Below are 26,277 nucleotides of genomic sequence, written 5' to 3'. Positions count from 1 at the left end.
ATTTTAACACAAACCCTATGTATGCCATCTAGTCTGGGGAACAAAATAATTGTTGCTGTTGAATCAAGGTGGGAAGAATCATGACAGATTGTCCTCCCTTCCGACCTTCCTGTGTAGATGCTGCTGTCCTCTGTTTTGATCAGTTTCTTTGATCTGAGAGAACGGGTGTAAATCATCAGATGTGTTTTCAAGTTGACGGTGTGTCCTATCCCTGCTCCTCTTTCTTATACTTCCTGTGTTCTGGTGTGTCCTCCAGGTCCAGTCTATGGTTCATAACAGCCAACACAAGGAGGGCTTGGAGCTCAACACCCTGCTCTCTTCCCCACATGTCCAGGTGAGGCCTCCATCCATTCCTACTGTCTATTTCGGTGTCTCAGTTTAACCTGTGTCTCTCTGCGCCACTTTAATGTCTAACCTGTGTCTCTCTGCGTATAACCTGTGTCAGGTGTAACGTGCATCTCTGTTTAACCTGTCCCAGTGTAACATCTGTCTCTCTCCCAGTATAACCTTTTATCATCCTGGATCTCAGGGCTGGGGTTCTTCAGGTCAGGACTGTGTTGGTTCAGCTGTGATCAACTATTGGCTACATCTCTTGGCAGAAGCCGGGCCAAAGGCCTGATCTCGCTCTCTTTAACTCTCACACGTGGATGAGTGACCTGATTTCTCTGTCTGTCCCCAACATCTGCAATGGTGATGCTGCTCCTCTGAGACACCAGGGCATGTTCAATAGGGAGGGAACGTTTGAAACAGATTGAAAGGGGAAGTGTACTACCTGAATGTTTTGCTACAGTGTGCCCTGCGGAACACAACCCACACAGTAGGAGGTGAGGATAGAGGAGAAGGAATGGTTGGGGGTGGGGGTTCCCCTGTATTGTTTTGAGGGTTGCCATAGAGGTAGACCTAGTGAGGTAACTAACCAGGCATTTCTCCCCAGGGGAGTGGAAAATGATTTACCTGCTGTCCCTCAGGGGAAATTATGGCTGTTAGTCTGTTACTACTTACTGAAATGAAAGTTTATTTTGTAATGTTTGTCTTCCTTCCACCAGAACTAGAACAGCAGGGGGCTCTGGAAGTAATAACGACAGTACTGTTAGACACAGATGCTTGCGTCCATGGATCTACCTGTGTTTGCGTTTTCAAGTGTCTAAAAGTTAACCCAGTAAGGCTGACGAACCTTATGTCCCCTGTCCCTCCACAGGCGGTGCTTCTGGCCCATGACTGTGTTGCAGAGCAGGAGATGCAGCTGGAGCCCCTGACCCCAGATGACCACTGTGAAACTCTCACCCAGTGGGGAGGGGAGACCGTCAAGATAGTCTGCATCGAGAAGGCCAGGGACATCCCACTGGTGAGAGAGACCCCTTTAAAACACACTGTCATGAATCAACATAGGAGTAGTTACAGACTGTCTGAAAAGTGTACAAGCTGTTAAAGCCTTGATTCCCTCTTGTTTCCTCAATTTCTCGCCCCTCTCTCTCAAAGCTTATTGGAGAAGAGGTTTCAAGGTCCCTCCTTTCGGATCTCCTCCAATGAGCTTTGAGAGTGTGGCAAGGAATCGAGGACGGGAGGAATCAAGAATTTGGCCGCTTGTACACTTTTCAGACAGAACCAACATCGCTCTCCTCTACCTAAAAAAGTTGAAACCCTCCTGTATCTGCACCGTCACTAACCTCTGTTCTCCACTGTCTGTGTGGCAGGGCGCGACGGTGCGTAACGACATGGACAGCGTGATAATAAGCCGCATCGTGAAGGGTGGGGCGGCGGAGCGCAGCGGGCTGCTCCATGAAGGAGACGAGGTTCTGGAGATCAACGGAGTGGAGATCCGAGGGAAGGACGTCAACGAGGTCTTCGACATCCTGGCCGACATGCACGGCAACCTGACCTTCATCCTCATCCCCAGCCCACAGACCAAACCCCCGCCCATCAAGGAGACTGTGGTAAGTACAGACACACCTTCATCCAAGAACCCTCCCTCACCTCTCCTCTCAGCCCCTGGGCTGGGATGTCTGTCTGTCTGAAGCAATCACACTGTTCCCGGGTTCCAATGGCTCAGTGGGTTGCAGACAGGGTTGGGTAGGTTACTTTCAAAATGTAATCCGCTACAGTTACTAGTTACCTGTTCAAAATTGTAATTGGTTACTTTTAGATTACGTTCCCCCTAAGACATTTTAAGAAGACAAAAATATATGTTACCAATTGAACGACATCTATTGCAGGATAAATCAATGTTAAAGTTTACATAGCTGGCCATATATGGATGTAAAATTTTACTTTATGGGTGGTTATGTAGACTTCTTCTAACCCATCGCTTTCTACTACATATAATAATATGATTAAGTTCTATCAGAATTCCAGTCATTCCAGTAAATGTTATACCCCTTGATCTTCAAGAATTGGACTTGGAAATATCGAAGTATAGATTACCCAAATTGTTTTACCTGAGCATAACCCAGAAATGGATGCAAGGACTGACCACCCATGATATCAAAATGATTGTTTTAACCATGTTATGAGGCTTTACAGTGTTTGTTTACATTTACCATGTTTATAAACATTGGGGTAAAACAAGTTTATTTTGGGTTCTCATAGAGTGTGACAGAACTTAGCTCATCAGGCATTTCTAAGTTATATTCTTCAAGAATCAATAGATATACACTACCGTTCAAAAGTTTGGGTTCACTTAGAAATGTCCTTGTTTTTGAAAGAAAAGCACTTTTTTGTCAATTTTTAAAATGACATCAAATTGATCAGAAATACAGTGTAGACATTGTTAATGTTGTAAATGACTTATAGCTTTATGAAATATCTACATGGGAGTACAGAGGCTCATTATCAGCAACCATCACTCCTGTGTTCCAATGGCACGTTGTGTTAGCTAATCCAAGTTCATCATTTTAAAAGGCTAATTGATCATTAGAAAACCCTTCTGCAGTTATGTTAGCACAGCTGAAAGCTGTTTTGATTAAAGAAGCAATTAAACTGGCCTTCTTTAGACTAGTTGAGTATCTGGAGCATCAGCATTTGTGGGTTCAACTACAGGCTCAAAAGGGCCAGAAACAAAGACCTTTCTTCTGAAACTCGTCAATCTATTCTTGTTCTGAGAAATGAAGGCTATTCCATGTGAGAAATTACCAAGAAACTGAAGATCTCGTACAGCGTTGTGTACTACTCCCTTCACAGAACAGCGCAAACTGTCTAACCAGAATAGAAAGAGGAATGGAAGGCCCCGGTGCACAACTGAGCAAGAGGACAAGTATATTAGAGTGTCTAGTTTGAGAAACAGACGCCTCACAAGTCCTCAACTGGCAGCTTCATTAAATAGTACCCGCAAAACACCAGTCTTAACATCAACAGTGAAGAGGTGACTCTGGGATGCTGGCCTTCTAGGCAGAGTTCCTCTGTCCAGTGTGTGTGTGTTCTTTTGCCCATCTTAATCTTTTATTTTTATTGGCCAGTCTGAAATGCTGCTTTTTCTTTGCAGCTCTGCCTAGAAGGCCAGCATCCCGGAGTCGCCTCTTCACTGTTGACGTTGAGACTGGTGTTTGCGGGTACTATTTAATGAAGCTGCTAGTTGAGGACTTGTGAGGCATCTCTTTCTAAAACTAGACACGCTAATATACTTGTGCTCTTGCTCAGTTGTGCACTGGGGCCTCCCACTCTTTCTATTCTGGTTAGAGCCAGTTTGCGCTGATGGTTGCTGATAATGGACCTCTGTACGCCTATGTAGATATTTCATTCCAAATCAGCCATTTCCAGCTACAATAGTCATTTAAAACATTAACAATGTCTACACTGTATTTGTGATCAATTTGATGTTATTTTAATGGACAGAAAATGTGCTTTTCTTTCAAATACAAGAACATTTCTAAGTGACCCCAAACTTTTGAATGTGTGTGTGTGTGTGTGTGTGTGTGTGTGTGTGTGTGTGTGTGTGTGTGTGTGTGTGTGTGAATTTGTTTTCCTCCTGTGTTTGTAAACATTGTAAATGTAAACAAACACTGTATAGCCTCATAACATGGTCAAAACAATGTGTGTGTCCGAAAATGGATGTAGCACCTACAAATTGCCACATTTTTAATTCCATCAAAAGTGTGCGAGTTTGAGCATGTGTCCATTAGGCCTATGGATTCTTTTTTTATCAGCATGAATTAAATGAGCAATAAAAGGCCCATTTTATTCCATGGGCTTGGATCTGCGCTATGCAGCTGTTACAAGAGTGCATTTTCACTGGCTCTCCACTGGTTTCAAGGACAATGATTGATAGGCAGCTTAAACTTCTTGAATTCAACCATTATTGGGTTCAAATACACATAGATTTGTGAACAGCCATCCACAACAATCACAATCCGTAAGGCGCAAATAGCTAAATGAGAGAGCTGCGTTGTGATTCACATCAATGCACTATGTAGATATTAATAATAAGTGAGCCTACACCACTCCTGTCATCTTTACCTCCAAGTGTTTATTCAAGTTGGATATTCTTTGGATGCCGACAGCAGTTGCACCATTGGAAGACAGCATGGACTGTAGCCTACAAAAGCCTATTCCTGCTCTTTTTCCGAGATCCATCAAACACATTTGGTGTGTCACCATAGTGGCCTCTGATTTGTGGTCAGACTAGCTCAGCTGTAACAAACTTAAACTTGCAAAAAAAATTCCAATGCTGATTTGAATGTCATTGAACAAAAGTGTGATTTAATTTTTTGTATATTTAATTTTTTTGCAAACATCCTTTCTGAATTTAAATGGTATCTAGTTTTTGTAATCTGAGTACAATATATTTGCTTGCAACGTAACAGATTACAGTTACCGGGTTTTTTTTTGTAATCCATTACAAGTAACGAATTACATGCAATCCGTTACTCCCCAACCCTGGTTGCAGAGCATGGTGCTTTTTAATTTAATTCTATAATATACAGTGCAAGCTACTAGAAAACCAAGGTCATGTTTTGTTTCCTCTATTCCACCAGGTCCATGTGAAGGCTCACTTTGACTACGACCCGTCTGATGACCCGTACGTGCCGTGCAGGGAGCTGGGCCTGTGCTTCCAGAAAGGAGACATCCTCCACATCATCAGCCAGGATGACCCCAACTGGTGGCAGGCCTACAGGGACGGAGACGAGGACAACCAGCCCCTGGCCGGGCTAGTACCAGGTACACTACCTCACAATAGGGCTCAACAACAGTGGGCAAGTACCAGGTCATATATGCAGATTATCAGACCTCACAATGCCTGGAGAACTGTTAACCATCTCTCCCTCTCTGTGAATGCAGGCAAGAGCTTCCAGCAGCAGAGGGAGGCCATGAAGCAGACCATAGAAGAGGATAAAGAGCCTGAGAAGTCAGGAAAGCTGTGGTGTGCTAAGAAGAACAAGAAGAAGAGGAAGAAGCTCCTTTACAACTCCAAGCAGAACGACGGTAAGGCCAGCCCATACCAGCAGGGTGGTAGAGGGCTGTAGCAGAGATGTAGGCAGGCTGGTGTAGAACGACCCGGCCCGTATTCCCACATCGTCTGAGTAAGAGTTTTTTGGTTCTGGAATGTTTCGACTTTGCTTGTTTTAATGGACTTTTCCCACACACTTTCCTTGTCATCACACTATTGATTGTTACTCGAATTTCATATCCCAGAGTTACAGAAAGATCACTGATTTTAGCCAGCGTTCGCCTAGAGACAATGTACTGTGAAAGTTAGCATTATTACTTTATGGGCTGTAGTTGGCATGACCCCAAGATAGAGTAGAAGAAATGACAAGAACAGGGGAGTTGGTGCCTTCAGAAAGTATTCACAACCCTTAACTTTTTCCACATTTTGTTGTTACAGCCTCAATTTAAAATGGATTCAATTTAGATTTTTGTCACTGGCCTACACAATACCTCATAATGTCAAAGTGGAATGATGTTTATTTTTGTATTTTTTTTTTACAAATTAATCAAAAACGAAAAGCTGAAACGTCTTGCGTGTATTCAACCCCTTTTGTTATCGCAAGCTTAAGTAAGTTCGGGAAATACAATTTGCTTTACAAATCGCATAAGTTGCATGGACTCACTCTGTGTGCAATAATGGTGTTTAATGTGATTTTTGAATGACTACCTCTTCTCTGTACCCCACACATACAATTATCTGTAACGTCCCTCAATCGAGCAGTGAATTTCAACCACAGATTCAACCACAAAGACCAGGGAGGTTTTCCAATGCCTTGCAAAGAAGGGCACCTATTGGTAGATAGTCAACATCTGCTTTTTTATTTATACCTATCACTTTGAGCATGGTGAAGTTATTATTACACTTTGGATGGTGTATCAATACACCCAGTCACTACAAAGATACAGGTGTCCTTCCTAACTCAGTTGCCGGAGAGGAAGGAAACCGCTCAGGGATTTCACCATGAGGCCAATGGTGACATTAAAACAGTTTTAATAGATGTGATAAGAGAGAACTGAGGCTGGATCAACAACATTGTAGTTACTCCACAATACTAACCTAATTGACAAGTGAAAGTAAAAATATTCCAAAACATGCATCCTGTTTGCAACAAGGCACTAAAGTAATACTGCAAAAAAATGTGCCAAAGCAATGAACTTTTTATCATGAATACAAAGTGTTTGGGGCAAATCCAATACAGCACATTACTGAATACCACTCTCCATATTTTCAAGGATAGTGGTGGCTCCATCATGTTATAGTTTAAAAAATCCTAAATTCAGCAAAAAAAGAAACGTCCTCTCACTGTCAAGTGCATTTATTTTCAGCAAACTTAACGTGTAAATATTTGTATGAACATAACAAGATTCAACAATTGAGACATAAACTGAATAAGTTCCATAGACATGTGACTAACAGAAATGAAATAATGTGTCCCTGAACAAAGGGGGGGTCAAAATCAAAATTAACTGTCAGTATCTGGTGCGGCCACCAGCTGCATTAAGTACTGCAGTGCATCTCCTCATGGACTGCACCAGATTTGCCCGTTCTTGCTGTGAGATGTTACCCCACACTTCCACCAAGGCACCTGCAAGATCAGACATTTCTGGGGGGAATGGCCCTGCCCTCACCCTCCGATCCAACAGGTCCCAGACGTGCTCAATTGGATTGAGATCCGTGCTCTTCGCTGACCATGGCAGAACACTGACATTCCTGTCTTGCAGGAAATCACGCACAGAACGAGCAGTATGGCTGGTGGCATTGTCATGCTGGAGGGTCATGTCAGGATGAGCCTGCAGGAAGGGTACCATATGAGGGAAGAGGATGTCTTCCCTGTAATGCACAGTGTTGAGATTGCCTGCAATGACAACAAGCTCAGTCCGATGATGCTGTGACACACCGCCCCAGACCATGACGGACCCTCCACCTCCAAATCGATCCCGCTCCAGAGTACAGGCCTCAGTGTAACGCTCATTCCTCCGACGATAAACGCGAATCCGACCATCATCCTTGGTGAGACAAAACCGCGACTCGTCAGCGAAGAGCTCTTTTTGCCAGTCCTGCCTGGTCCAGCGACGGTGGGTTTGTGCCCATAGGCGACGTTGTTGCCGGTGATGTCTGGTAAGGACCTGCCTTACAACAGGCCTACAAGCCCTCAGTCCAGCCTCTCTCAGCCTATTGCGGACAGTCTGAGCACTGATGGAGATATTGTGCGTTCGTCTTAGGCGTCTCACAGTACGGACATTGCAATTGATTTCCCTGGCCGCATCTGCAGTCCTCATGCCTCCTTGCAGCATACCAAATGCACATTCACGCAGATGAGCAGGGACCCTGGGTATCTTTCGGTTGGTGTTTTTCAGTGTCAGTAGAAAGGCCTCTTTGTCCTAAGTTTTCATAACTGTCACCGTAATTGCCTACCGTCTGTAAGCTGTTAGTGTCTTAACGACCGTTCCACAGGTGCATGTTCATTAATTGTTTATTGTTCATTGAACAAGCATGGGAAACAGTGTTTAAACCCTTTACAATGACGATCTGTGAAGTTAATTTGTAAAAATCGAAATATCTTTGAAAGACAGGGTTCTGAAAAAGGGACACTTCTTTTTTTTTTGCTGAGTTTAGAGGAAAATCTGGTTCAGTCTTCATCTACTAGTGTCTGGTGGACAGCATTCACCTTTCAGCAGGACAGTAACCTTAAACACAAGGCCAAATCTACACTGGAGTTGCTTACCAAGAAGACAATGTTCCTGTAAAGAGGGGCTGAGTTAGATGTTCAAGTAGATTTAAGTTAAAACTATGTATGGCAAGACCTGAAAATGGTTGTCTAGCAATGATCAACAACCAATTTGTTGTACGTATGTAAATGAGATTTCTATATTTAATTTTCTATAAATTAGCATTTTCACTTTGTAATTATGGGGTGTTGTGTGTAGATGGGTAATCCATTTTCAATTCAGGCTGTAACATCAAAATATGTAATTAGTCAAGGTATGAATACTTTCTGAAGGCACTGTATGTCGATGTTTCAGTTAACTTCTCTGGACAAGGTGGGACGTGACCGTCCCACACTATTCAACAGCCAGTGAAATAGCATGGCGCGAAATGCAAAACAGCAAAAATATCATAATTTCAATTTCTCAAACACTCAACTATTTTACACCATTTTAAAGATACACTTCTCCTTAATGTAATCACATTGTCCGATTTCAAAAAGGCTTTACAGCCAAAGCAAAACATTAGATTGTTAGGAGAGTACATAGACAAAAATAACCACACAGCCATTTTCCAAGCAAGGATATATGTCACAAAAACCCAAAACACAGCTAAATGAAGCACTAACCTTTGATGATCTTCATCAGATGACACTCCTAGGACATCATGTTACACAATACATGTATGTTTTGTTCGATAAAGTTCATATTTGTATCCAAAAACAGCATTTTACATTGGTGCGTGATGTTCAGATAATGTATTCCCACCAAAACTGCTGGTGAATGACCACATCAATTTACAAAAATACTCATCATAAATGTTGACAAAATACATAACAATTATTTTAAGAATTATAGATACAGTACTCCATTATGCAACCGCTGTGTCAGATTTTAAAATAGCTTTTTTTTCAATATTCTGAGTACATAGCTCGCCATCAAAGCAAGCTATACAGACATCCGCCAAGTTCTGGGGTCACCTAAACTCAGAATTAGTATTATAAATATTCTCTTACCTTTGCTGATCTTCGTCAGAATGCACTCCCAGGACTGCTACTTCCACAAGAAATGTTGTTTTTGTTCGAAATAATCCATATTTATGTCCAAATACCTCCGTTTTGTTCGTGCGTACAGAGCACTATCCAAAGGCATAACGCCGAGCGCAGTACCAGAGACAAAGTCAAAATGTTCCATTACCGTTCTTGGAAGCATGTCAAACGTTGTTTAAAATCAATCTTTATGGTATTTTTTACGTACAAATGCGATAATATTCCAACCGGACAATAGCAAATTCATTCAAGAAGAAAAAGAAGGAACGGCGCGCTCGCGGGATCGCGCATCCTCAATCCCTTTGTCCCCAAGGCAGTCCACTGATTGACTGAGCTCCTTTTCTCTGCCCGGTTACAGGAGACGGATGAAAACACTTTCTGAAGGCTTTTGACAGCCAATGGAAGCCTTAGGAAGTGCAACGTGACCCCACAGACACTGTAGTTTCGATAGGGATTAGAAAGAAGAACTACAATTCTCAGATCTCCCACTTCCTGGTTGAATTTTTCTCGGGTTTTTGCCTGCCATATGAGTTATGTTATACTCACAGACACCATTCAGAGTGTTTTCTATCCAAATCTACTAATAATATGCATATTCTAGTTTCTGGGCCAGAGTAGTAACCAGTTTAATTTGGGTACGTTTTTCATCCGGCCTTGAAAATACTGCCCCCTATACTTAAGAAGTTAAAGGCCTTTCTCAGTCTCCAAGTCTCTCTCGATCCAACAATATGAATGCCGATTGATATGAAACTAAAACCGTCTGTCTCTGCTCCTCCCCAGACTATGACAACGAGGAGATCCTGACCTATGAGGAGATGGCGCTCTACCACCAGCCAGCCAATCGCAAGCGGCCCATTGCTCTGATTGGTCCTCCCAACTGTGGGCAGAATGAGCTGAGACAGAGACTGCTGTCCAGCGAGCCAGACAGATTTGGGGGAGCTGTCCCACGTAAGTGTGTTTGTGTGAATTCCTGTGTGCATTTTCAAGGGTTAACTTTCCCCTTGAACTGCACAACTCGGTGCTTAGTATTACTCAAGACATATAGAATTTGGTTCATGAGAATTGTCATTTTTGTTAATTCCAGAAATTTTTCAAGGTTTTGCGGCCATTGTCTGTTCCCCCTTCCCCTGTCCTGTTAATTTTTTTTAAATTAAAAGCAATACAAATGTTGATAAAAATGTGGGTTTATTCCAGACACGACACGGAACAGGCGTGATGTGGAGGTGAGTGGGAGGGACTACCACTTCGTCTCTCGCCAGGCCTTTGACATGGATGCCACCGCGGGGAAGTTCATCGAGTCGGGAGAGTTTGAGAAGAACCTGTACGGAACCAGTACCGACTCTGTCCGTCAACTCATCAACACGGGCAAGATCTGTCTGCTCTGTCTGCACACACAGGTGAGGAGGGGGGGAGTAGAGAGACGGAGGGAGGGGGAGAGGGAGGGAGAGAGGGCAAAGGCCTGTCTTCTGTGTCGGCACACCCAGGTGAGGTAAGGAGGGGGTGAGAGAGTTCAGAGGGAGGTGAGAGCAACAGGGAAAAGAAGAGGATAAAGGCGTCTGCATGCTTCCCAGCCGAAACAGTTCGGACTAGTTGTTCAGGCACACAAAATATTTTCTTGAGGAAGCCGGGAAATCGGCAGCCGAAGTCTACGCCCCTTCATCGGTGATTGGTCAACAGTAGGGATTCTTCAATATCTTAAATTGTTTCTGACTATTTAGAGGAAGTGTGTACTGGCTACAGTATCTCAAAATGGACAAGTGGTACTATTGCAGCTTTTTTTTTTTTTTTTCAAGCGTAGGTCTTTTTAAGGGAGTATGCGAGCATACGCGCTCTAGCCAAACTGAAGCATGCTGATGCCTTAAGAGAGCATAAAATGTCTGTTACTGCTGTCTGACTGTAAGTCCCCCCCTTTCTCTCTCTCTCCCCCTTCCTTCCTTCTCTCTCCTTTCTCTCGCTATAGTCACTGAAGATTCTGCGTAACTCTGATCTGAAGCCTTACATAATCTTCATCGCTCCTCCCTCCCAAGAACGGTTGCGAGCCCTCCTGGCCAAGGAGAGCAAGAACCCAAAGGTAGTCATTTTAACACATCACAATCTGTTTTCTCAGATTTTTTAGTAAGGTTCATCTAATAAGCCTTAGTAAAGTTAACTCCCTTGTGTAGTGAAACATGCTCTGTGTTCCATTGCTTATCCACCTACCCTTTCTCTACCTAAGCCGGAGGAGCTGCGAGACATCATCGAGAAGGCCCGTGAGATGGAGCAGAACTTTGGCCACCTGTTTGATGCAGCCATTGTGAACACAGACCAGGACAAGGCATATCAGGAGCTGCTGAGGCTCATAAACAAACTGGACACTGAGCCACAGTGGGTCCCCTCCTCCTGGCTACGTTGAAGGAGCAATATAACACAGACACAACACTAACCTGACACAGCACTCACTGGTTCAATGAAGAGCTAGAGCTACCCTGGATCATGGACAATAGTTACCCGGGGGGGAAGACCATTATTAGCTGAAAATTAGCCTTGACTCCTTCTCCAACCAGAATCACAGTATGAGACTAGTGGAAGATCCTCAATCAACACTCAAGCTGAAGATTAAATAAAACACTTAATGCTTATCACTACATGTGATACTGAACTGAGTCGAGCTCTTCCCTTCTGAGACTGCCTGGGAAAATGAATTATTGTCTTATTATTGCTCTGATTATTTGTCCTTTTTTCGTTGCTGGATTTCTCTTCACTAAATTAACTTTTCACATTCCAGAGAAGTATGTAAAGACTTGGCACTTGGTGGCAGAAATAGAATTAGTGCTTCTATTCTGCTTTTGATAACTATTTATAATTGTAAATATATTCTATTTTTAAGAAGCTTTCGATAATAAGAACCCATAGCTTCTATCTATGGCAGGGATGGGCAACTTTGATAGGGGTTGGGGGCCACAAAAAATCTTAACTCATCACGAGGGGCTGCAGTGGCTTGCGGGTCTGCGTACCCACATCCATACCCAGACATGCAGTCAGAGCTTGCCTTAGCCTTTTGGGGGCCCCCCTACTTTGCGAGCAAAAAAAATGTTTTTGGGAGAAGGGGGCAGTGAATGACTCCTACACAAAACTATAGACACACACACTGGTTGTTGTACCCTTGCTGTTTCCTTGACCCCGTGTGTGAGGTCAGGTGTGTGTTTGTTCAGTAATGTATCATCACGGATGTGATTTGCTCACCTAATGAAACCATCTCTGAGGTGATAACATCCTGATCAGTTATTTACTATATAGGGAATAGGGTGCCATTGGGATGCAGTCATGATCTCTGCATCTGGCCTTTATCCTCTAAACTATAGCAGCCCTGCTTTCAAATATTTGGATCATTGAAAATACTTAAGCTGTGCTTGATTGAACTGTCCTGGCACAAAGGAACCAATAGAATTATTCCAGAACGGTAATCCCTAACTGGCACTCCAGGTCGGCAAAAAGCAAAACCTTAAAGTATTTTAAAGATTTCAAATGCTATTTGAACTCTGGTCTGCACTACAGCACAGTATGATGCTGGAGGTTCATCTGAATGGTGTTTTCACATTAATTAGACAATCTGATCTGAGAGATGGTGAAGAGCCACTTTCTCCTACTTACCTTATACTCTTTTCACACTATCATGCCAACCAAAACTGGACTGTGCTGGCTCTGATATTTTCACATTTTCCTTTCCAGTAACTATGGTGGATCGTAACCAGGCCAGTGCAGTGCAGCTTGGCTCAGTAGTGTGAAAAGGGTACTGGAGGATAAACCAGTCATAACACTACACCCCTTACCTCTACCCAAGCACTACGAGTCATCGCTAAATAGAAAACGGGTCTGTCCCGAATCACAGGATTTAAACCAACAGTGATGATATTGAAGAAAGATTATTAGAGGTGTTTTGAAGTTATGACACTAAAATCTTGAGGGGTAACTTTATCTATGTCTTCATTTTCTCGATCTCAGTATTCATCATGCACACTTCCTGTGCTAATCTTTAGGATTGTGACCATAGAAATTGAATTATATTTCTATAAGTGTAACCAGCAGTATTCTATTCATGGAAAACACTAAGGAACATCTGAGCACCGCTGTCTGTGGAATTCTCTTAATCAATACTTCATAAATGCTTTGTTTGAAATCGATGCATTTTATAATTCACTTAAATGCATTATAAACTATCCAACTATGCTGTATTTTAATCCAGTAGTTTTCACCACATGTGACATCTTAAATGTGTGATTTTTATTATTTGTCAATGATTTTTCAAAGCTGTTATTGAAATGTTTGTTCTACTTTTTGATATGGGTCTGTGAAATTAACTCGACCGAACCGAAAAATAGTTGTATGTTTTTGCATCTGGTGTTTCCATGATCATAGGTTTCAGCTCACCCTTGATTATAATATGCTGACTTTATGTGATTGTCTTCATGCGTGTGTGTGTGTATGCACAGAGACAGGACTGTCACTGTAATGCAGGCAAGTATTATCTCTAGTAGACACAATGGGAAATGGTCTCAGCAAAACTGTTTCACATATTTTTATTTTTGGTTATTGATGATAATCATGGTGTATCTAGATACTTTTGATATATTGGTAATGTTAAAGATAGATTTAAGTACAGAGTAATGCACCTGTAGAATGATGACTCGACCACCTATCCATCCCTCTGTTTTTGGATCTGAAACTCCAGGAACCGCTCAGTGCTAGCCTGATCCCAGATCAGTTTTTTTTTACTCAGCTCCTCTGACGATTTGTCATGTTTGCCATAGAAGTTGGCTACATAGGGCCGTATTTAGTTTCTCAGAGTAGAAGTGCTGATTTAGGATCAGGTCATCCCTATTCATTGTTATTATTATCAAAAAGGGAAAAATTATCTTAGATCAGCACTCCTATTCTGAGACTGAGAATGGTGGCCATTGAGATCTGGGACCAGTCTAGTTCAGAATGTCTATCCCTTTTTAGTATGCACAGTACACACCTTGTGTAGATTTGAGCCGTTAACTGGAAGTAGAACTAATCGATGTAAAGTTACTGTATTATTAAAAATCACTTTCTTTAGATCTGTTTTTGTATGAATTATTCAAGTGGATTAAATACCAGATTTATAGAAGTAGAGGCGGGTTCTTTTATTTCTTCAGCACTGTTTAAAGAGCTGCTGTAGAAATGATGGGAATGTGTGATGATGCCAAGAGGTACTGCTTCACAGACTACAGAGATTGTGGGGTCAGAGTTTATTGACACTAAAATATAGATAAGATAACGGAACTTGAGTGAGATTGAAACCTTTTTCATTGTATGATAATGTCCTCCTTTAAAAGATCTGACAGGGATATTAAAACATTTGACACATTAATTTGTATTTTAAAGCAAGGTGGAGCCATTAACCTTAAATTACTTTTCTTGAACTAAGGCCAGTCTCCTCAGACTTGGCGGCGGCAGCATCAAGTGTAGTCAACAGCCACTCCTTTAGTGCATACCACATACTCTTCCCCCTAATTTCCATGACATGTAATATGTAAGTGGTCAACTCAACACATAAAAGTGTACAAAACATTCCATTCCATGTGCTTTCCATGACATAGACTGACCCGGTGAATCCAAGTGAAAGCTATGATCCCTTATTGATATCAGTGTAGATGAAGTGGAGTAGATGGGTTTTTAAGCCTTGAGACAATTGAGACATAGATTGTGTATGTGTGCCATTTGAGGGTGAATGGGCAAGACAACATTTAAGTGTCTTTGAACGGGGTATGGTAGTAGGTGCCAGGCACACTGGTTTGTGTCAAGAACTGCAACGCTGCTGGGTTTTCCACTCAACAATTTGAATCAAGAATGGTGCACCAGCCAACTTGACACAACTGTGGGAAGCATTGGAGTCAACATGGGCCAGCACCCCTGTGGAACACTTTCGACACCTTGTAGAGTTTATGCCCTGGCAAATTGAGGGCAAAGCGGGGGTGCAAGTGCAACTCATAAAATGTTATTTGTCACATGCGCCGAATACCACCGGTGTAGACCTTACAGTGAAATTCTTACTTACAAGGCCTTAACCGACAATGCAGTTCAATAAATAGTTTAAAATATTTACTAAATAAACAAAAGTAAAATATATACAGGGGGTACAGGTTAGTCAAGGTAATTTGTACATGTAGGTGGGGTAAAGTGACTATGCATAGATAATAAACAGCGAGTGGCAGCAGTGTAAAAACAAAGGGGGGGGTGTCAATGTAAGTAGTCCTGGTGGCCATTTGATTAATTGTTCAGAAATGTTATGTCTTGGGGGTAGAAGCTGTTAAGGAGCCTTTTGGACCTAGACTTGGCACCCCGGTAACAATTCTTTGGTCCTTCCTCTGACATCGCCTAGTATATAGGTCCTGGTTGGCATGAAGCTTGGCCCCAGTGATCTACTGGGCCGAACGCGCAACCCTCTGTAGCGCCTTACGGTCGGATGGCGAGCAGTTGCTATTCCAGGCGGTGATGCAACTGGTCAGGAGGCTCTCGATGGTGCAGCTGTAGAACTTTTTGAGGATCTGGGGACCCATGCAAAATCTTTTCAGTCTCCTGAGGGGGAAAATTTGTTGTAGTGCCCTCTTCACGACTGTCTTGGTGTGTTTGGACCATGATAAGTTCCTTGGTGTCCACATCACCAATAAACTAACTCTCGACCCACTCCACTACAGCCCCGTCGATGTGAATGGGTGCATGTTCAGCCCTCCTTTTCCTGTAGTCCACGATCAGCTCCTTTGTCTTGCTCACGTTGAGGGAGAGGTTGTTGTCCTGGCACCACACTGCCAGGTCTCTGACCTCCTCCCTATAGGCCGTCTCATCGTTGTCGGTGATCAGGCCTACCATTGTTGTCGTCAGCAAACGTAATGATGGTGTTGGAGTCGTGCTTGGCCACGCAGTCTTGAGTGAACAGGGAGTACAGGAGGGGACAAAGCACTCCCCCATGTTGAGGATCAGCGTGGCAGATGTGTTGTTGCCTACCCTTACCACCTGGGTGCGGCCTGTCAGGAAGTCCAGGATCCAGTTTCCGAGGGATGTAGTCTCAGGATCCTTAGCTTAGTGATGAGCTTTGTGGGCACTATGGTGTTGAATGCTGAGCTGTAGTCAATGAACAGCATTCTCACGTAGGTGCTCCTTTTGTTCAGGAGGGAAAGGGCAGCGTGGAGTGCAATTGAGATTGCGTCATCTGTGGATCTGTTGGGGCGGAATTGGAGTGGATCTAGGGTTTCCGGGATGATGGTGTTGTGAGCCATGACCAGCCTTTCAAAGAATTTCATGGCTACTGGCGTAGTAGTCATTTAGGCAGGTTACCTTCGCTTTCTTGGGCACAGGGACTATGGTGGTCTGCTTGAAACATGTAGGTATTACAGACTCGGTCAGGGAGAGGTTGAAAATGTCAGTGAAGACACTTGCCAGTTGGTCATTGCATGCTCTGAGCACACGCCCTGGTATTCCGTCTGGCCCTGCGGCCTTGTGAATGTTGACCTGTTTAAAGGTCTTGTTCACATCGGCTACGGAGAGCGTGATCACACAGTCGCCCGGAACAGCTGGTGCTCTCATGCATGCTTCATTGTTGCTTGCCTCAAAGAGAGCATAAAAGGCATTTTGCTCATCTGGTAGGCTTGTGTCACTGGGCAGCTCACTGCAGGGTTTCCATTTGTGGTTCGTAATAGTTTGCAAGCCCTGCCACATCTGACGAGCGTCAGAGCCGGTGTAGTAGGATTTAATCTTAGTCCTGTAACTCAATATTAGGAAGGTGTTTTTAATGTTTTGTGTACTCTGTATCTACCAGTATCTTTGTTAAACTTGCTTCAAAACACTCACAGGGCGACACCTTGTGGAGAAATAGGAAACTGCTAATTTCGGTGGGAACTCTATTTGCTAAAATACCGATGGTATTTTTTGTGCATGTTTCCAGTTCCGCTTCCGGGTCAGTTCAAGTTGTCGCCCCGTTCATGCATGTTGATGAATCAGTCGAAGTTTATCCCCTCAACTGATACATTTCAATTACTACAGTTTAATGTAATAACTTATAATACAGACATATTCAAATAGTTAAAGCTCAAGTTGTGGATATACTATATAAGGCGAGTATAACGTTTGAGTGTGAAGCTCTGAAAGAATGAATGATTGGTGATGAATGCATGAGACTCAAAAGCGTTACGTTAACTAGTTAACATTAGCTAACCTATCCCTCAGGCTAGTATCCTATCCAGCTAGTGTTCTAGCTACATGTGAATGTGTTGTAGCTAGATAAGGTTGGTTAGATTTGCTTTGCTAGTTAGCTAGAAACCCATCATTCAGAATAAGCTGGCAGTCACTGTGGCAGCTGTTTGCTACTGCGAGCTAACGTTAGCTAGCTACTTGTACAGTTCAAAGGTTTTCTTCCTACAACGTATAAATCTGTTCACCTACTAAGTTAGTTCTCCCCGCCCATGATAATTTTCTATATAGTGATCTACAATTTGCAAGCATTACGCCTGCTTGGCAGAGTGTCATAACATACAGGCAGAATGAGAATGCAATGACTACTATCCTCTGCTGCATACTCACATACTTGAAATCATCTTGTGTGCAGGATGCCGTCGCTCAGCTGTAGATTCTACCAGCACAGGTTTCCAGAGGTGGAAGATGTGGTGATGGTCAACGTGCGCTCCATCGCAGAGATGGGAGCCTACGTAAGTCTACTGGAGTACAACAACATTGAAGGCATGATCCTCCTTAGCGAGTTGTCTCGCAGACGTATCCGCTCCATCAACAAACTCATCAGGATCGGACGCAACGAGTGTGTGGTCGTCATCCGAGTGGATAAGGAGAAAGGTGAGAGGGAAAATGCTGTGAATGTGATGGGTTGACTTGTAGCCTGGTCCCATATGTGTTTGTGCTGCTTTGCCAACTCTTGTCACAGATAACCATAGGATTTGGCAAGATAGAAATGGATCTGGGACCAAGCTAGTTGTCTTGTTCTCATTGTGATAGGAATATACTGTACTTGAACGGTTCATTTCCCTGCTCTCTATCTCTCAAGGTTACATTGATCTGTCCAAGAGAAGAGTTTCACCCGAGGAGGCAATCAAGTGCGAAGACAAATTTACCAAATCCAAAACGGTATGTTGTTTAAAGACTTAAAGTGCCAAAATTCCTTGTTTTTCCATGTCCCTTCCTTGTACCCTCTGACTTCTAGGAAGATTTTAACCCACTTAACCAAAGCCTTTCTCCAACATTTTACCATCATTGTAAAGCCCTAGTTATTTGGTTGCTTTGATGGTCATTTCTGAAGATTATTATTTATTAGTGAATAATTTACGTCTGTCCCTCATTTAAGGTCAACCCTGTTATGTGAACTGAACAATATTTAATATGGTGAAACTATTCCTTTTTAAATATATCTTTTTTTTAAGATACACTGAACATCTAATAGTCAAATCATAGTGTAAAAGCAGGTGAGCTAGTTCTACTCTTTTTGCCAATTTTTTTGTGTTTTATGGTGGGGAAACTGAGTGGGTCGAGCATAACAGGCTATAAATGTTTTAACAACAAACAAAAAACATTTTTGTGAAGCTTTCATTCAATTGCCACTCCCTTTTGCACACGACAAGCTCCCCTGTCACAAGGGGATTTATGCGTGATTTAAGATTAAATCGTCAATCCTGTTACTTTATTTGGCACTTACGTTTACATTTGAGTAATTTAGCAGATGCTCTTATCCAGAGCAACTTAGTTAGTGCATTCTTCTTAAAATACCTAGGTGAGACAACCACATATCACACTTGTAAGTACATTCTTCCTCAAATTTACTATAGCTATTTTTATTTATTTAACCTCTTGATTGTCATAAATAGCAATGTTAAAATTTGGTGAAATATTTTTTTTTTATACCAATTAACACTTCTCAAAAGTCACCGAGTTGGTGGAACAACCCTAGTACAATATACTCTTTTGCCTTGGGCTGAAAATGCAGAAGGGCTGGTTATGTTAAGTTATGGTACTCTTAGATGTGTTGTCAACTGATATATTCAGATATCATTTCTGGAGGGGAACCTAGACTTGTGTGTCTTCTGTCATGACAGGTGTACAGCATATTGAGGCATGTGGCTGAGGTTCTGGAGTACACCAAAGATGAGCAGCTGGAGAGCCTGTTCACACGCACCGCCTGGGTGTTTGATGAGAAGTACAAGCGGCCTGGATACGGAGCCTATGATGTCTTCAAACAGGCTGTGGCGTAAGTACTGACATCCTGGTCAGGGTTGGTGGAGGGGATTCGCTTGTTTAGACACTTAAACACAAAAATATTACTTTCATTTTTAGTTTCAAAGAATTTCAAACAGACTTATGGAACTAGAAATGTAAGAAAATGATTCCATAGATTAGTCTCCTGGTTAGATACAATTCTGCCCAAGCGAGACTAGATGCAAATCCTTTTCTCTTCCATCAATAGACATATTATTTAGCTATTGCCCTGGACCTCCCAGGATGGAGTGTGTTAATATGACTGGTGTTTTGGCCCACAGGGACCCAGCCGTTTTAGATTGTCTGGACCTGACAGAGGAGGAGAAGGCTGTCCTCATTGACAACATCAACAGAAGACTGACCCCACAAGCTGTCAAAATCAGGGCAGGTATGTACACCTAACACTTAACTGGGTACATGTACATCATATACACAGCAGTGTCTTAGTGAATCTTGATATAGCATTATACTAATGTGTTAGCAGTGGTGGATTTAGGGAGAGGCGACATGGGCAGCCGCCCAGGGTGGCATCTTGCCGAGGGCGGCACGGGGCTCCCACACCATTTTTTAAATAATAATAATTTGGAATGGTGACATTTGTGCGATCGGTTATCTATCGCTCATTTGCACGTCACATCAATGATATCATGTCACTGTGTGGGACTGTGGGTCAATTAACCTTGTCGGATTGGGTGCCCTGATTCTAGTTTGTGAGCTAGGCAGGCTACTGCCTGGGAAGGTCTCCCACTCAGAAGTACGAGATTGGGAGGGGGGCGGGGGTAGGTTGACCTCAGGTCTCCCCACTGGAAGCCCGAGGTAGGGGGGCGGGGGTATCTGTCAAATAGCGCCCCTCTAACTTTGTACAGTACTAATACAAACTAAATTGCACAACTAATTGCGTGTTTCTTGTTTGTGCAATAGTGTAATAATCAGCTTCTCTTGTTTATAAGTGTGTTATTCTATTTGTGTGTTTGTGTAATATAGGATTTGTGCAATTTAGTTTTATTTGTGGGTTTTTTGTTAGTAATAGTGTAATAATTGTATTATTTGTGTTTATATACACTTTGTTTCTATTTGTCTTTATTACTACTTTTTGATATTTATGAGTCTTACTTTTGTATATTTTATATTCTTATAGTTTGAAATATTCTGATTATTTATTTGTGTTGTTCCAAATGTCTGAAGGGGGGTTTGCCCAGGGAGCCATACAAGCTAGAATATTAGAATAATATTTTTGGGAACCCACTTAAGCCAACTCCCATCTCTCCCTCAGACATTGAGGTGGCCTGTTACGGGTATGAGGGGATCGATGCTGTCAAAGAAGCGTTGAGGGCAGGGCTGGGCTGCTCCACAGACGCCATGCCAATCAAGGTAAATAAAACAACAAAAAACACCCCTCAATAGTCTGTTTTTTTCGGCCCCAGATTAATCATGGTATATTCCTAGACCATTGGTATTCAGATTTTTTCAGCAGGGAACCCATTTTTTCCGCCAGAATTTCTGGGGACCCCTTTTATCCCCCAAGAATTTCTTTCATAAAAAAAAAATGGTTTTATATACACTACCGTTCAAAAGTTTGGGGTCACTTAGAAATGTCCTTATTTTTTAAAGAAAAGCTTTTTTTTTTTGTCCTTTTAAAATAATATCAAATTGATCAGAAATACAGTGTAGACATTGTTAATGTTGTAAATGACTATTGTAGCTGAAAATGGCAGATTTTTTATGGAATATCTACATAGGCGTACAGAGGCCCATTATCAGCAACCATCACTCCTGTGTTCCAATGGCACGTTGTGTTAGCTAATCCAAGTTTATCATTTCAAAAGGCTAATTGATCATTAGATAACCCTTTTGCAACTATGTTAGCACAGCTGAAAACTGTTGTTCTGATTAAAGAAGCAATAAAACTGCTCTTCTTTAGACTAGTTGAGTATCTGGAGCATCAGCATTTTTGTTTTCAATTACAGGCTCAAAATGGCCAGAAACAAAGAACTTTCTTCTGAAACTCGTCAGTCTATTCTTGTTCTGAGAAATGAAGGCCATTCCATGTGAGAAATTGCCAAGAAACTGAAGATCTCGTACAACGCTGTGTACTACTCCCTTCACAGAACAGCGCAAACTGTCTCTAACCAGAATAGAAAGAGGAGTAGGAGGCCCCGGTGCACAACTGAGCAAGAGGACAAGTACATTAGAATCCATAGGCCTAATGGACACATGCTCAAACTCGCACACTTTTGATAGAATTAAAAAAGTGGCAATCTGTAGGCGCTACATCCGTTTTTGGACACACACATTGTTTTGACCATGTTATGAGGCTATACAGTGTTTGTTTACATTTACAATGTTTACAAACACTGGAGGAAAACAAGTACACACACACACACACACACTACCATTCAAAAGTTTGGGGTCACTTAGAAATGTTCTTGTATTTGAAAGAAAAGCACATTTTTTTGTCCATTAAAATAACATCAAATTGACAGAAATACAGTGTAGACATTGTAAATGACTATTGTAGCTGGAAATGGCTGATTTGGAATGGAATATCTACATAGGCGTACAGAGGTCCATTATCAGCAACCATCAGCGAAAACTGGCTCTAACCAGAATAGAAAGAGTGGGAGGCCCCGGTGCACAACTGAGCAGGTGCACAACTGAGCAAGAGCACAAGTATATTAAAGTGTCTAGTTTGAGAAACAGATGCCTCACAAGTCCTCAACTGGCAGCTTCAATAAATAGTACCCGCAAAACACCAGTCTCAATGTCAACAGTGAAGAGGCGACTCCAGGATGCTGACCTTCTTGGCAGAGCTGCAAAGAAAAAGCTATTTCTCAGACTGGCCAGTAAAACGAAAAGATTAAGATGGGCAAAAAAAAACAGACACTGAACAGAGGAAGATTGGAAAAAAAGTGTTATGGACAGACTAATCTCAGTTTGAGGTGTTCGGATCACAAAGAATAACATTTGTGAGACGCAGAAAAAATGAAAAGATGCTGGAGAAGTGCTTGACGCCATCTGTCAAGCATGGTGGAGGCAATGTGATGGTCTGGGGGTGCTTTGGTGGTGGTAAAGTGGGAGATTTGTACAGGGTAAAAGGGATCTTGAAGGAAGGCTATCGCTCCATTTTGCAAAGCCATCCCATACCCTGTGGACGGCGTTTAATTGGAGCCAAGTTCCTCCTACAATAGGACAATGACCCAAGGCACAGCTCCAAACTATGCAAGAACTATTTAGGGAAGAAGCAGTCAGCTGGTATTCTGTCTATAATGGAGTGGCCAGCACAGTCACCGGATCTCAACCCTATTGAGCTGTTGTGGGAGCAGCTTGACCGTATGGTACCTAAGAACGGCCCATCAAGCCAATCCAACTTGTGGGAGGTGCTTCAGGAAGCATGGGGTGAAATCTCTTCAGATTACCTCAACAAATTGACAACTAGAATGCCAAAGGTCTGCAAGGCTGTAATTGCTGCAAATGGAGGATTCTTTGACGAAAGCAAAGTTTGAAGGACACAATTATTTCAATTAAAAATCATTATTTATAACCTTGTCAACATCTTGACTATATTTCCTATTAATTTTGCAACTCATTTCATGTATGTTTTCATAGAAAACAAGGACATTTCTAAGTGACCCCTAACTTTTGTGTGTGTGTGTGTGTGTGTGTGTGTGTGTGTGTGTGTGTGTGTGTGTGTGTGTGTGTGTGTGTGTGTGTGTGTGTGTGTGTGTGTGTGTGTGTGTCTGTGTGTGTACACAGTTGAAGTCTGAAGTTTACATACACTTAGGTTGGAGTCATTAAAACTCGTTTTCAACCACTCCACAAATTTCAAGTTAACAAACTATAGTTTTGGCAAGTTGGTTAGGACATCTACTTTGTGCATGACACAAGTAATTTTTCCAACAATTGTTTACAGACATATTATTTCACTTATAATTCACTGTATCACAATTCCAGTGGGTCAAGAAGTTTACATACACTAAGTTGACTGTGCCTTTAAACAGCTTGGAAAATTCCAGAAAATGATGTCATGGCTTTAGAAGCATATGATAGGCTTTTAATCTACACACAATACCCCATAATGACAAAGCAAAAACAGGTTTTTAGACATTTTAGCAAATGTATATTTAAAAAAAAAAAAGGAAAATATCACATTTACATAAGTATTCAGACCCTGTACTCCTCCATGCTTCACGTGTGGAAATCATTCGTTCACCTACTCTGCGTCTTACAAAGACACTGGTTGGAACCAAAAATCTTGAATTTGGACTCATGAGACCAAAGCACAGATTTCCACCGGTCTAATGTCCATTGCTTGTGTTTCTTGGCCCAAGCAAGTCTCTTCTTCTTATTGGTGTCCTTTAGTAGTGGATTCTTTGCAGTAATTCGACCTTGAAGGCCTGATTCACACAGTCTCCTCTGAACAATTGATGTTGGTGTGTCTGTTACTTGAACTCTGTGAAGCATTTATTTGTGCTGCAATTTCTGAGGCTGGTAACTCTAATGAACTTATCCTCTGCAGCAGAGGTAACTCTGGGACTTACTTTCCTGTGGCGGTCCTCGTGAGAGCCAGTTTCATAGCACTTGATGGTTTTTGTGACTGCACTTGAAGAAACTTTCAAAGTTCTTGAAATTTTCCGCAGACTGAACTTCATGTCTTAAAGTAATGCTGGACTGTCATTTTTCATTGCTTATTTGAGCTGTTCTTGCCATAATATGGACTTGGTCTTTTACCAAATAGTGCTGTCTTCTGTATACCACCCCCACCTTGTCACAACACATTAAGAAGGAAAGAAATTGCACAAATTAACTTTTAACAAGGCACACCTATTAATTTAAATTCATTCCCTGGTGACTACTTCATGATGCTGGTTGATAGAATGCCAATGGTGTGCAAAGCTGTCATCAAGGCAAAGGATGGCTACTTTGAAGAGTCTCAAATATTACATATATTTTATATTTTTTGGTTACCTGATTCCATATTGGTTATTTCCTAGTTTTTATGTCTTCACTATTATTCTACAATGTGGAAATGGTAAAAATAAAGAAAAACCCTTCAATGAGTAGGTGTCAACTCTTGATTGGTACTGTGTATATACATAAATATTTGTACTAAAAAAGACAAAAGCATCCACTGAAAGTGACTTTTAGTCCAACATCTGTGTCTGGGAAAAGCCTCTATGTATCACAACATAGTGTCTCTTTGGGTCTCTGACAGATTAATCTGATAGCGCCGCCGCGCTACGTCATGACCACCACCACACTGGAGCGCACAGAGGGTCTCTCTGTCCTCAACCAGGCCATGGCTGCCATCAAAGAGAAGATCGAGGAGAAGCGAGGAGTCTTTAACATCCAGATGGAGGTCAGTACAATAACCTTATTTTCCCAATTTACATAAAATCATATGTTTGCTGTCTTTTAATACACTATAGGGAGAGAGGGACAATGGAAAGACCAAGGTGGGGTGGTGGAAGTTTCATGTAAACTTTTTTTTTAAACCCCTGCCGTATGTGATACATACTTTGGAAGTCTTACTCGCCAGAGATCTGACATTAAAACAGCAACGATGTTCAGGACATTGCGCTTTCAATGTCCATTTGTTAATGTCTTCTTATATGTTTTCCTCCCCTCCAGGCGAAGGTTGTGACAGACATAGATGAGACAGAGCTGGCCCGCCAGCTGGAGCAACTGGAGAGGGAGAACGCTGAGGTGGACGGAGATGACGAGGATGGAGAGATGGAGGCCAAGGCAGAGGACTAAACTCGATGAAGAACTGAGGGATTGGATATGACGAGGACACATATTATACATATGCAGTCCAGAGCATGTATTCATAAAGCATCGCAGAGTAGGAGTGCTGGTCTAGGATCAGTCCACCCCCCCATATGTAATCTTATGCATAATGGTCTAAAAGGCTAAACTTATCCTAGATCAGAACTCCTATTTTGAGATATTTCATGAATACAGGCCCTGTCTGATGAGACGAACTTCATATCAAATCAAGCATTCTAGAACGTCTCGCCAACTGAACCCTTTGGATCAGTAGCAGGGACCCTCTCAGGGAGACCGATAGAGAGACGGCTACAGCCACTGACTGTCATACTGCCAAACACAGGGCTGGGAAAGGCCTCTGTGATTATACCAATGGACACAATAACAAATGAATGTGATCACTGAACCCTAGCTGTTTGAATTGCGTCAGAACGGGTGGGTTGGTGTAGGATTAGCCTATTTGTGCTGTAGCCAACTCCTCTCTGTGTGGAAGAGTTGGCTACAGCACATATATAATACAAAATGGGACAAGGCTTGGGTTGGTGGGGTGGTAGCCTGGTCCCGTGCTGAATGTTCTGTAACCAACTGTTTGTGACACATACAGTATAGGACCAGGCTAGAGTGAGTAGGGATTTAGATGGATTCTGAGAATATAATAATACTTGAGTGTTTTATATATAGCAAGGAAATATTTTAGGAATGAGTACTTTCGAAAGTGGCCTTGACTTTCTCCCCAACTCCGTGAAAGGACAATAGCTTTCTTGTCGTTTTCCTGCTCAATGTGGTTCAAGTGAAATGTCGGAAGGAAAAGAGTATAATGCTTACCTAACCAACTCACACAGATCTTTATAACTTAGGGTGCATTCTGGATGTATTTCTATTTTGACAGGACTACATTCTTAACATTAAATTAAACAAATAAAAAAAGTACATTTGTGTTGTCAGGTTAGAAGTGATTGAAAGTGAAGCATGCACTTCAATTAAATGTGGGAGGCAGTTATAGCAGAAACTGTTACAGAAAGGTCCATGTAGGTACTCTAGCCTTTATCAAAGATTTTAAATAAGATGTTTTATTGTCACA

The 26,277-nt window shown here is 42.1% G+C and overlaps 2 protein-coding genes across 3 annotated transcripts in view; both read left to right on the top strand.

Annotated features, from left to right (window-relative positions):
• The window catches only part of LOC106602535 (protein PALS1), a 60,644-nt gene extending 46,392 nt beyond the window's left edge, over positions 1-14,252 (top strand). For both annotated transcript variants that reach the window (XM_014195210.2, XM_014195217.2), the window contains 9 exons: positions 257-334; positions 1,199-1,345; positions 1,695-1,934; positions 4,968-5,151; positions 5,272-5,415; positions 9,957-10,124; positions 10,371-10,573; positions 11,137-11,247; positions 11,392-14,252. In XM_014195210.2, coding sequence (XP_014050685.1) covers positions 257-334; positions 1,199-1,345; positions 1,695-1,934; positions 4,968-5,151; positions 5,272-5,415; positions 9,957-10,124; positions 10,371-10,573; positions 11,137-11,247; positions 11,392-11,568 — 1,452 coding nt within the window. In that variant the 3' untranslated portion in view covers positions 11,569-14,252. The remainder of the gene's footprint in view (positions 1-256; positions 335-1,198; positions 1,346-1,694; positions 1,935-4,967; positions 5,152-5,271; positions 5,416-9,956; positions 10,125-10,370; positions 10,574-11,136; positions 11,248-11,391) is intronic.
• A 2,866-nt stretch (positions 14,253-17,118) lies between these two features.
• Positions 17,119-26,126, top strand: LOC106602525 (eukaryotic translation initiation factor 2 subunit 1). Its single transcript, XM_014195204.2, has 8 exons — positions 17,119-17,287; positions 17,779-18,020; positions 18,229-18,308; positions 19,271-19,422; positions 19,712-19,818; positions 20,704-20,801; positions 24,643-24,786; positions 25,059-26,126. Exons 2-8 carry the CDS (start codon positions 17,780-17,782, stop codon positions 25,182-25,184), a joined length of 948 nt encoding a protein of 315 aa, XP_014050679.1. The 5' UTR covers positions 17,119-17,287; position 17,779; the 3' UTR covers positions 25,185-26,126.
• Positions 26,127-26,277: the final 151 nt, after the last annotated feature.

Source organism: Salmo salar, chromosome ssa01, assembly GCF_905237065.1.
Source record: "Salmo salar chromosome ssa01, Ssal_v3.1, whole genome shotgun sequence".
NCBI classification, from domain to species: Eukaryota; Metazoa; Chordata; class Actinopteri; order Salmoniformes; family Salmonidae; genus Salmo; species Salmo salar.
This window is presented reverse-complemented; position numbering and strand designations above follow the sequence as displayed.